The sequence below is a fragment of the Sesamum indicum genome, linkage group LG8 (genome assembly GCF_000512975.1).
Source record: "Sesamum indicum cultivar Zhongzhi No. 13 linkage group LG8, S_indicum_v1.0, whole genome shotgun sequence".
In the NCBI taxonomy this organism is placed as follows: Eukaryota; Viridiplantae; Streptophyta; class Magnoliopsida; order Lamiales; family Pedaliaceae; genus Sesamum; species Sesamum indicum.
The window spans coordinates 1,679,270-1,692,472 of record NC_026152.1 but is presented as its reverse complement, the minus strand read 5'-3'; the positions used below and the strand labels follow the sequence as shown (position 1 = coordinate 1,692,472).

Here is a 13,203-nt window from a genome sequence, read left to right as displayed (position 1 = left end):
AGGCCATAATTGTAGGTGCAGAAAAGGCATTTAAGGACATAAATAAATTAAGAATGCAAGTGGGAAGTCCTGTAATAATTTGTTTGCTAATCATGAAAGGGACCATAACCTTAATTATTGTTATTATTCTACTTCACTTTTTCAGGGGGGAAAAAAATATTGTAATAATTATAGGAAAATTAAGTTATATAATTAATTTTACAAGCTGAAAAACCCTAGAAAACCTGAACTGATAACCTCACGTAAATCCACAAAAATGGATCAAAAACAGTACTACAGTTGAAAAGCTCAGGCTTCCGAGGTTCAACTAGGGTCATGACTTCATGGGCTACCCTGTCATGAAAGCTTGATGGATCCCATGTAGATGTCTATCTCAATCAAGTTGTCCTCCTCATTCATCTCCGCCAAGAATAAATCCCTCTGATGAATAAACATGGGATCTTTCCCTGGATGATGATGATCAGACAGTTGTTTGCAGCATTTGAGGTTCATCAACTGCGGATCTAATTTGTCTGGAGAGACGAACTGCCCACTCGGGATGGCGATTTCGATCAGGCCCTCCTCGTCCGATAATATCGAATCGTCTGAGCAGTCCAGCGTCGCCTGTCGTCCCGCTTTGCTGTTGTAACGCCACTCGGTGTCTGAAGAATGATCATCGTCGTCGTCGTCGTCGTCGTCAGTTGATGTGCTCGAGAATTGATCCATGCTCTCGCTTTCCGAGTACAAATCCTGTCCGTTTTCCTCCACCGTCTGCTCTTTCGGCAGCACCGTTGTACTCGTTTCTGCTGGAACTGATGATGATGCTGGAGGAGATGCAGATGCAGCTTCTTGTCCAGCATCATTGGAGGATGAAAGAGTGGCGATGATGCCATTTTCTTGCATAACTTGATCAGGGTTTTGATTTTTTCCAGGAGTTGTGGGTGGTCTGGAGAATTTGAGGAGGAGGAGGAGGAGGAGGAAAAGGGCTGAGAACAAGATAAAAAATAGTAGGGGTAAAAATCTTGCAAAAACTGCAAATATTGGGAGAAGAAGAGCTATCCAGGTTGTTGAGGAGGCCCGGAAAGAACACAGACAACAGGCCATAATTTCTCGAAAAAGGAAAAACACAAAGAGATGATGAGTATAAGAATATGAATGTGAATATATATGTTGTTAGAGAAAAGGAGATGACTATGAAAAAAGTGTGATAGATTATAAAAGGGAAAGGGAAAGGGAAAGGAAAAGGGAGTAGTGAGAGTGGAGTGAAATAATTAAAAACAAGAAATGGTCAAAACTGATTAGATCAAATTAGCAGAAAGCGCGTAGTGAAACAAGAAGATGGTAGCAAGTATGCAAGAAATGGCAATGGAGAGGAAAGATGAAGTGGTAGTTTTATGGGTTTGAATTCCAGATGAAAGAGTAAAATCACCCTTTCCGAGTGTTTGGTGCAAATTAAAAAAGAAAAGTAGTGCAGGATTTTGCAGAGACCAACGAGTGGTCCTCCTCTGCAACTGATTCTCTTAAAAACATCAAAAGGACCATGGAAATGTGAGATGCCATGTGCCACTCTCTGGGCTCATCACTCACCCTCCACATGCCATTTTCCCACCAACAATACACAATGCAATGCCATTATTTATAGCAGAGAGAGAGAGAGAGAGAGCCCTTTGTAAATCCAGTTCTCAGTTAAGTTTGTTTAATGGGAATGCAAGAAAGACAAAATTTTCACCTGACGACAGCAACAACTTGTGCAAGAACCGTACTTGCAAATTTAAAGAATATATAATATATATATCTGCTTGGACGATTCAAAATATATATATATATGTGTATATTAATCTGCTTGGAGATTTGGAATTTGTCGGGCCCTGGACGGCCTGGATTGGGCCTTCCCGAGATACACGGTCTGAGACGCCCCATTTTTCACTTCCTTTTAGTACGAAATAAGTTATTCATTCTTTCAACCATTTATTAATATTGGAAAGTTCATTGAAATTCATATAAATATTGGATGTGTTTTTTTCTTTTTTTTCAATTAGTTATTTCAGCATATATCTGTTGATTTTCCTTTGAGCAAGGAAGCCCCGTTCTTTCTTTTTGAAAAATGAAAGATTTTAGATAAAAAACTACATCCTGACTAATTTGCAATTTAACTATTTTTTTTGAGTTTAGATTGTGTTTGCATTTCAGATATGGTATATGTTTCCAAAAAGACCAAATACATTAGGATTTCTGTTAAATCAAGATCTACAAAGAAAAAAATTATAAAAATTATCTTGAAAAGGCTGTAATTATAGCCATTTGTTGTCTAAATTATAAAAATCATAATAAGTGAGTAACGGATACGAAAAGATGGACTCTCCAAAAACTCTTTGTTCTCTCACACACACTAGCACACCTCAAGACACACACACTTCTCACGATGGGAACAATGGTGATGCGGTGGAGACAACAGAGAACGCCGGTGAGGAGGATGAGGCAGTTGATGATCGTCGGGGAGAGGAGGTCAATGGCGGTAATGGAATTTCTCGCACAGTGCGAGTGGATGGAGTTGGGGAAGCTGGACGATCGCACCTCGCTGCGGGTTCCATGGACAGCGTTCGGGCATCGTTTAATATCGTTCAATTCCTCACTTTGGTACACAAGGTGATCGACAATGGTGATCACGCCTCCTTTGAGGCGCTAGAAAATCTGAAGAAGAAGTGGGAGCAAAGGTTTGGCCCAATTCCTCTCCATGTTGATGGGAATCCGCTCATGCGTGGGTTTCGAATGGCTCGACAACATCTGCTTTGTCGATAACTTTGCTACTGCTTTCAATAATTCGAGTTGTAGAACGTTGAAGTATATTGAGCCGTGCATGCAAAATGGAGAAGTTGTAATTCAGCCGACATTGAGCATGATTCGTGATGGATCTCGCCTATGGAAACATACAGCCGTGGGTTTTTTTTTGGGGAAGAAATTGTATTTTCATCACTTGAATGCCTTTGTTAAATCCATATGGCTAGCTGTGAAGGATGTTATTGCGATATGAAATGGGTTTTATTTCTTTTAATTTCAATATGATGGCTGCGATGGACGAGGTTATCGAGGGGAGGCCTTGGCTGTTCAAGGCCAGCCGATTATATTGCAACGGTGGGAACCTGGGGTGGCATTACATAAACACAAACATACGTAAGTCCCAGTGTGGATTCGACTACGGCACTTACCAGTGGAGTTTTGGACCCTTGAGGGTCTTAGTGTAGTTGCAAGTGGGGTGGGGAAGCCGTTGTACCCGGATGCCATCACGAAAGCATGCACAAGACTGGATTTCACTCGTGTATATGTAATGATCGATGTATCCTCCAAACTATCAAAACATCTTGTCCTGTTGATGCTGATGGAGGACGGGACTGAGGTACTTTGTAAGGTAGACATGGAATATGAATGGTTGCCAATGAAGTGTCATACGTGCATGAGCCTGGGCCATAACGCCAAGACGTGCCCAACAACGAAACAACGATCACCACAACCCGTGAAAGTGTATGTTCCACACCCTCAAGTCGAGAAGGGTGCGGTGGAGGAGATGAAGGAGGGGATAGAGCCTCTATAGGAGGACGAATTGCCAACGGCAATGACCACTTCCCCTACTAGAGGTACGGATATTATCCTACATAATACTTTCGGACTTCTAACTGATGACGATGTGAGTGTAGCAACCCAGATGAGGGCCCTAAAATACGCAACCCTTCTGATGGTTATCCATGATCCCAGCAGTTGTTTGGAATGTGCGAGGTCTTAACCGACGTGATTATTAAATTGCGGATAAGGACTTGATTCGAAATCACAGGTTACTGTTTCTTGGTATCCTTGAGACTCGTGTGGTAGCGTCAAACATAACGTGGGTACAACAAGGCATTTGTCCTTTGTGGCAGTGGTTTGTTGATTACACTAATATTGATAATCGTATTTGGTTAACTTGGAATGATGCTGAAATTGGGATTGATATTCTTACTATTAGTAATCAAATGATTCATTGTCGTGTAACTAACAGATTAGTTCATCAACAACATTTGATTACTGTTGTCTATGGTATGAATGATGTGATTCACAGGAGCACATTGTGGCAGGAATTGTGTACCCTTGCCCAGGGGATTTCGGGTGAGGCGTGGTTTGTGATGGATGGTTTCAGTGTCGTGTTAAATATGAGCGACATTTGTGCGGCCTCCGGGGATATTCGGCAGGTAATGCAAGAATTCCATGATTGTGTTTTGGAGGCGGGACTTCTTACGCTTCCTATGCAAGGTGAGCCTTTCACCATTGTAGCATGAATGGCAGGAGTCTATGGAAGCAACTTGATAGGGTGTTGGTTAACGATATGGTCCTGCACTGTTGACCGAATGCCTATTGCCAGAGCCTTGCGCCTAGCACGTCGGATCATTCTCCTCTCTTACTTCATGGTAGCGCCCGGCTAAACCATGTAAGTGTCTTCCAGTTTGATAACTACTTGGCTTCCTCACTTGGGTTTCTTGATGTAGTTCGATCCGTTTGGATGCATAATATTGTGGACACATCTATGTATGCGGTCACGAAGAAGTTAAGTGCTCTCAAGCCTATATTTAGGACACTTCGAAAGCGAAAATGGGATCTTTCATCAAATGTTGAGCTAGCGAAGGAATTTCTTGCTACTGCGCAGGAGATCTTGGCAAGAAATCGTACTGACGAGTTGTTCTTGCAACTTAAGCATTGTTGTAGATTTGTCTATATGCGGGCCGTCAAACTGGAACAAATTATGTTACAACAACGGGCAAAGATACAATGGATGAAAAAGGGAGATCAGTGTTCTCGCATCTTCTTCAAGAAGGTGGTTATCCACCGAGCATCAAAATGGATCTTCCAAATTAATGGCTCGGATGAGGGTATGTTCACTAACCAAGATGATGCTATTGTTGAATTTATTTGTTATTTTCAACAATTTTTAGGAGGCGACCAACGGGATAGAGTGGTGAATATTGCACAGCGGCGACCATGGGCTAAACACGTGTTGACGGATGAGGAGGGTGCTAATTTAATGGCTCACGTTACTCGAGCTACGGTGAAGTAGGTCTTCTTTGACATTGAGGATGATAAAGCACCAGGACCGGATGGATATTCTGCAGGCTTCTACAAATCTGCATGGCCTATAGTGGGACAGGAGGTCACCGATGCTATCTTGGAATTCTTTTAGGATGGGCGACTACTGAGGCAAGTTAACGCGACAATCATTGCCTTAATTCCCAAGGTATATAATCCCTTGACTGTTGGTGATTTTCGACCTATTTCGTGTTGTAATGTACTTTATAAAGCAATTACCAAGATTCTGATGAAGCGTATTCGAGTCATTTTGTAATGTACTTTATAAAGTAATTACGCCAAAATACGTTTGTTCCAGGCTGTTTTATTGGGGACAATGTGTTGCTTGCATAGGAGATGTTCTCAGGTTATAACCAACAGCGCACTCCACCCCGATGTGCATTGAAGGTGGATTTAAGCAAGGCTTATGACATGGTAGAGTGAAACTTTCTCCTTGTTACACTACGGCATTTTAACTTTTCGGAGAAATTCATTTGCTGGATCTGGGAGTGTGTCATGACACCTTCTTTCTCGATTGTTCTCAATGGGGGTATTCATGGCTTCTTTGCAGGGGCTCGAAGGCTGAGACAAGGTGATCCTATTTCTTCTTATCTCTTTGTTTTGGTTATGGAGGTGCTAGGACTTATATTTCAGCAAAGAATAGAGCAAGATGGCGGATTCCTCTATCACTGGAGGTGCGGTGAGATTGGGTCATTCCAACTCTCCTTTGCTAACGATTTGCTCATTTTTTTCCGAGCTGATGAGGGATCCCTCCGGTTGTTCAAAGAGAGTTTGGATATGTTTGCTTCATTGTCCAGGCTTTATACTAATGCTGCAAAGAGTCATATTATCTTTTCACGCTCTATATATCCAAATCGAGATATACTTCTTGGCATGCTTGGTTTTCAAGATGGGATACTTCCCGTCACTTATCTAGATTTGCCACTCACTTCATCTAGGCTTACAATCACTGATTGTAAACTATTGTTACTGAAGATAGATAAGTGCTTACAAGGATGGGATGCATTCCAGCTCTCCTTTGCAGCAAGGATTCAACTGATAAAATTGATTTCCATGAACCTTTAGATCTATTGGGCGATAGCATTTATTTTGTCAAAAGGGATTATCAAGAAAAATTTAAAGGCGATTTCGCAACTTTATGTGGAAAGGTACATCGACCACTGGTTACCCTAAGGTTTCTTGGACGCAAGTGTGTCGATCGATTGAGGAGGATGGTCAAGGACTTAAGAACCTTACTGGACTTAACTTGGCACTTATGACTCAGCACATATGGAAGGTGGTCACCTTGAACCCTGACTCTATTTCGATTTCGTGGATTAACTCGATGCGACTGAGGGGTAAATCTATATGGACGGTGGACGCTAAGTCGGGAGCTTGGGGTTGGAGAAAGCTACTTCGATTATGTAGTACTTTGCAGCCGCATATACGTTTGTGGTTGGCGATGGTGAGATGATATCGCTATGGCACGATCTATGGCATCCCCTGGGGCCTCTTATCAACATGTCCCTCGCGGCCCCTCACTTGCACGCGAGGGATGATCTGCTTCGTGTGGTCATTCAAGATGGGGAGTGGCATTGGCCTCGGATGAGGAATACTTCCATGCTCGATATCACACGGCATTTATCCCCGATTAGCGGTGTTCGAGATTCTATTTTCCTTGATGGCGGTTCTTATGCCAATAAAATAGTTTATGATATTTTTCGGCATCCAGGCCCAAAGGTAGGTTGGTCTTCACTACTTATGGGCCCTTTCAAGCCTCAGAATACTTTTATACTATGGTTAGCATTGCACGAGAGACTCTCCACCATGGATCTGCCGTGGCTTTACCTCCATGGTGAGTGCGTATTATGTTCTAGTGGCATTCATTGAGACTCACTAACACCTGTTCTTTTGTTGTCCTTATACTAGACAGTGTGTTCGACTGTTGCGACGTGAGGTCCGCTTCTCTTGGACCACTAGATGATGGACCATCGACATATTGATTGTTGCACGAAGATGGAGGGGGAAGCATGTTATCAATGTTGTTTATCGCAATATTTTGGCATCCCTTGTGTATCATATTTGGCAAGAACAGAATCGGTGGAGATATCAACAGCTGGATCGTGATGCATTATCCTTGCTTGGATTATTCTTCATGAGATTAGACTCCGTATACTGAGTGTCGAACTATCTCATAGTATTATTACTATTACTTTGTATAGAGTATGGCGGATACCATGGCATACTTAGATCGCCATTTGCTTTGTACACTTTGTACCTTTATTTTACTTTAATGAAATTTACCTTTACCGAAAAAAACCATAAAGGAAACATTTCTAAGAACATAAAAAATATTAGAATAGCAAAAGTTGTATTTGAAATATCGAGGGTGGATATTTATAATTTTCTAGTTATACCCTTTATTTTTTTTTCCAATTTTATTTTAAGTTTTTTTTGAGCTTGTTATATGAGTTTATTATTGTAAGTGTGAGGATAGGTGATCATAAAATCCATTAAAATTGATATTTTTATAATATGTTTAGCAATTTCTTTGTAATGTAACATTGAGTTTAATGAATAAGTAAGTATTCATCCGCCAATATGTTTGTTATGCTTACTATTTATGTTATGCATTATTGTTTTAATATCACAATAAAGTCCATAGATTAATCAAACAACCCATGTAGTTGGGTTGCACATTAGATGACAGCTATGAAACCAACTTTTGAAGGTTGTGTCTGAAATTTCCCAAGTCGAGAATCTGGAAACTGGGGATCGAAAATCTTATCGAGACTTGCACCAAGTGTTGTATTTATTAGATGAGTGTCGTGTTTCTTTAGTGACATACATAGAATGTCTATCATATTTAGTGGGTGGTTGACAATGATTATCAAGCCAACTGAACTGGCTTGAAAGTAATCAACATATGGAAGCCTTTGTAGCTTGGTTAGTATGATTGATATTCCCAGTTCCAATAGTACAGGATTAGTCGTTTGACTTGAAGAACCACGACTGTTGCATACATGTGATGGATGTATCTTGGGTTTGAGAAGAGATGGTTGTATCTTTGATGTGGTCATTATAAACCTTGCTCAGTACAGTCTGAACATGTAGTGAGGACCGTGGGTTCCAAAATAGACACTACAAAAAAATATGGGATATTGGGGCGGGTTTAGGAACGATTTTTTCCCTTTAGAACGTATTTGAATTGATGGAATTAATTTGAACTGGATTTTGGAACGGTTTATCTTCCATCCTTATAGACGATGTTACAAATATTTAGGAACGGTTAATGAATGACCGTTCCGATTTGGCATGATTTTTGTAACACATTGTTGTAGATCGTTTCTAATATTGAATTTGTACCAAAAATTTTCTCTAATTAGAACGGATTGGATGATATTTGGAACGGTGATACTATTTATTTCGGGTTACTTTTGGAACGGTCTTTATAATACTCATACCTGAAATTTAGAACTGTATTCATTTGTATTGGTTATATATTTATGAACAGTCATTGGAATGGTTTGTTGCTCAATCTTTGCAATAGTATTAAACACGGTCAAAATTTTGTTTGGAAGTCTTCTGTAATTATTTTAGGAACGGTCAATCTTATTTTAAAAATATGTTTAAAATTATTTTAGCAATGGTATTAGGAATTATTGTTCTTATTTAGAAACACGTACTTAAAATTGTATTAGCAATGGTATTAGGAAGGGTCATCATTATTTAGGAACACGTATTTAAAATGATTTTAGCAATGGTATTAGGAACGGATACTGTAATTTAGGAACACGTATTTAGAACTATTTTAATAATGGTATTAGGAACTCATTTGTTTAGATTTGTAATATTTCTTTACAATTACTACAATTGTTCCTAATTTTTCATTTTATAATAAAGTTTAATAAATAATTTAATTTATATATTTAATAAACTTCAATAAATAATTTAGTTTTATATTTTAATAAATTTTAATATATAATTAAATTATTTTAATAATTTTTTAATTAATTATATTTATGAATTTAATTAATTGAATAAATATGAAATAATAGAATGTAATAAATATTATGAAACATGAATAATTAAGAAAAAAAATATTATATTAATATAAAATATTATCCAATTACAAAATTAAAAATAAATAACCTAATCTAAACCCTCCTCGTCGGCGACGTCCATATCATCCTCGTTCTGGGCCAAAGGATCTGTCGGAGGCGGTGCTGGAGCACTAGTAGAGGCGGTCGGCTGTGATGAGGAGCTGATCCACATCTCCCTCATCATGGCTATCATGTTCGTCATCATCATCTCGAGGCGGCCGATGCGGTCCTCCATGACCGGGTTTGGTTGTGGCAATGGCGGTGTTAGTGGGGGTAGCGATGGTAATGTGAAGGTCCGGCTCGAGACATAGGCCTCAAAATTAAGGCCGAATACTCGATCCTTGTTCTTGCGCCTAACTGCAGTCAGCCACATCTGTTACTCGATCATCACGACCGAAGCCTTCGATTTGGTGGGGTTATGGTGGTCATTGGCGATAAGCTGAGGCTGATGATCTTCCATCAGCTTTTGGAACGTTTCCTGCAAAATAAATAAAATTATTACTACTTTGAATTTGGGTATGAATGAAAGGATGTTCGCTTCTGGTAAGTTGAATATGGCTTGGTACCTAGCACTGATCTCTCGATTGATGCTTAGAATTGATCAGTTCTCTTTCATCTATCCTATTCTTTCTGGTAGCATCTGATTCGATTTTGTTGGTCTTGCAGCGGGTTTTCTTGGCCCTTTTGCTTTAGCTTTCCTTTTTAGAAATTTTAGTATTGTAGGAACTTTCTGTCTGCTGGTTCAAATCCAGCTCGGCCCAATAATTCGCCAATCTACCATGAGATGGTATAACCCCCTTGTCATTTAGAAATACCCCATACGAAGATAAAAAAAAAAAAAGAATCGAATTTTCTGCTAGATCAAAGGCGACGGAGAATATCTTCCGAATGTACTTTTCGGCCCACATGTGAAAGACCCGGAACATGGACTTTTCATTACAGTCCCACCAGTAGGTAATCTACAATAAAAAAATCAAACAAAATATTAGTAAAATTCATTAAACAATTTAGATTATAAGATAATACGAAATTAATTTAAATTACATTACCTTCATGCTCTCGAACCAGAAAGTGGCGGGCGCTGCTGGAAGTGGCGGGCCACGACCGCGGCCACGACCACGTGGTACACGAAGCGTACCACTAGACATAATCTATACAAATTATTTAGAAGTATTAGTTTTTATAATTATTGGAAAAATTTAGCCTAATTCAATAATTATTAAAAAGCGGTCATCTTATTCTTACATATTGGAAATATTATCATGAAGTTATGATTATTGTACTGATGAATCATTTAAAAATATATAGTTCCTTTGTATACATATACAAACGGTTCAAGCTAGCTTTTTAGCCTATCACCTAAATTTTTTTATTATCGTACTCATTAATTATGTAAATAATATTATTATTGAGAATATTAGCCTAAATTTTGTAATCATTGATATTATTATGTAAATAATAATATTATTTTTCACAAATTTTTAACCGAAAAAATTTCAGAAATAAGGGATACCCATTTCAGCAAAAATTAGCATTTTTGGTCCTCGTCTACTTTTTTTCTATAATTTAACGATGTAGGTCACGTGACTAGCACGTGGCCATTAAGTAGTTTTCACTGGAGGAAAAATTGGCTCTTTTTCCAATAGTAGCATATGAATACTCTATTTGACCTACTTGATTCCCTTGTAAAAGTCATAATTCTTTTTGTTGTTTCTATTTGCCTTAAACTTACATAAATATAGGATGAGTGGGATTCAACTTTTATGAGATAAGAGAGAAATCCCACTTTCTTTGTTCTAAATTCCATCAAGATTTGTTGTTTTCCCTCAAATATAGTCATATTTCCCTTCAAAAATGGTCCCATGCTGGAAAAATGCATCAATTTGCCCTCCAGCTAAAAATACTTAACAACCACGTATTGGAGACGTGGCACATGCCATTAAATTATAGATGAAAAAATATATAATGACAAAAAATACTATTTTTTTTTTAAGTTAGTGACTAAAAGTTCTAGTTTGATAATGAATGGAACTAAAAGTGGAACGTGTCTAACTTATGGGACCAAAAATATTATTTTTTTCATTTACTTATAGTGGACTTTATTTTAGTTGGTTCTAAATTTGCAGAGTACAATAGCAAGGATAACTAGGCTCAACAGGACTACCACTATCATTGTTGGACTTTCTATTAGTGCCAACTTTGTTAAACAGGGTAAATGGTGTGTTTACATTAAAATCCTTACAAAGTGTTGTGAGACAAGAACTTATAGAAAAAAAAATATATATATGGAAGCTAGGAAGAGTACATAATGTTAAACATATAAAGATTTTTATAGGCATTAGTGATGAATTGATGTTGATCTTTTTAATGTAAAACAAATTATAGTACGTGGTGTAATACCATTATAATGATATTTGAAACTTATTTTTTACAAGTGATATTTGATAGATATACAGCGAAAATACCTAAAATACCCTTCATTAAGGGTATTTTGGTCCTCTTCATCAACGATCCGCGTCTTTCTGCCGGTCGGGTTGGATTCTACCCAACCCGGATGCTACCGCCCGCTCGAAGATCCAGACAATGATAGTCGTTCGATTGTAGACGCAAGCTAGCGGGATGAGGCCACGTAGCCTCCGCTACAGTATCCCGCTATGCCTTATAAATACCCCGATGCAATATTTCAAGGTAATTAATGCTAATTCCATTAGAGCTACCAACCAGATCGCATACTTTTTCCTCGATTAGCCTAACTTGAGCGTCGGAGGGTCATTGTCGGGGACATGCCCGACGAGCTCACCTTGCTTGTCTATTCTCAGGAACCCCAAACTTGATCTTGGTCGAAGCTGTTCGTCTGCGGTGAGGTCGCTCATTACAGGTTGCAGATTTCTAGCAGGATCAATATTATATTTCGTTTTGTAGAAAATTGCAATGACATTTATTTAATACATGGTCTTGTAATTTTTTGAATTTTTTCTGTATTTTACATGTAATTAAGTTTACAAGTTAGGTAAATTTATGAAAAAATAAAATAGGAATTCTTTTTTCAATTTTAACCCCTTTTAATAGAATATTTCATCCTTTATAATTCTGATTATGTTAAACCTAACGGTTCAAAACTCTAGTGGAACAAATTTAAGAGACAAGTAACTACCAAAATGCATTTGAATGATGAGGGATTAAAGTGGGACAAAAGACGAAATGTGGGACTAACAACGAGATTTGGTCATATTTATTCATTTATTGTCATAGTAATTTATTATTTTTTTAATTTCATTTGAACTTAATTTTTTATTTGTTATAAACTTAGAAAAATTTTAAATTTATTGGCCTATTATTCCTAATAAAATATAAAAAAAAACAAAATATGTATTGATGGAGATAAACCCTGCAAATAATATATATAAACTTAGAGAAATTTTGTTAAACCCTGCAAAAAAAAAAGAAAACTCTGCTATTATGAATTGATGGAGGTTGTAGTGCACGCACAAGTGATATATTTATTTAAAAATACAAAAAATTATATAAAAGTTTTTAATATTTTATAATTTAAATTAAAGAATTAAATTAAAATCATAATACAAAATTTAAATATCTTCACAAATGTGGATATTAATTATTTATAAAAATTATACATCATTAACTAATTTAAATTATTATTTAATTAAAATTATTAAACAAATTATATTTAAATTTATTACATTATAAAAAGGGCAAAAGACAATTTTCGTCCCACAACTATAGGCCATTTTCGTTTTAGTCCCGTAAGTATCTAGGGTTTCAATTTGATCCCGTAAAACTGAAAAATTCGCAATTTCAGTCCAAATTTCGCCAGAAAATTTTGTGGGTCGCCGGAAAAAGTCACATGCGATGCATGTGACTTTTAAAATTGGGGGCTCGATCCTGATTGGGTGGAGAAGCTGATGTGGCGCATATGTGGAAATTAAAAAAAAAAAACGACTGACGTGGATTAAAAATCGCCCGCCAGTCGCCGCCACCTTCTCTCTTCAATTCCGCCGCCGTGGAATTTCTG

At 37.7% G+C, this 13,203-nt stretch overlaps 1 protein-coding gene across 1 annotated transcript; it reads left to right on the top strand.

The window, feature by feature from the left end:
- Positions 5,584-6,153, top strand: LOC105167570. The gene has a single exon (XM_011087343.1). The coding sequence runs from the start codon at positions 5,584-5,586 to the stop codon at positions 6,151-6,153; it is 570 nt and encodes a 189-aa protein (XP_011085645.1).

Bases quoted from the DNA above. Each gene is read 5' to 3' on its own strand.
- LOC105167570 (XM_011087343.1), top strand. From the start codon at position 5,584: ATGACACCTTCTTTCTCGATTGTTCTCAATGGGGGTATTCATGGCTTC.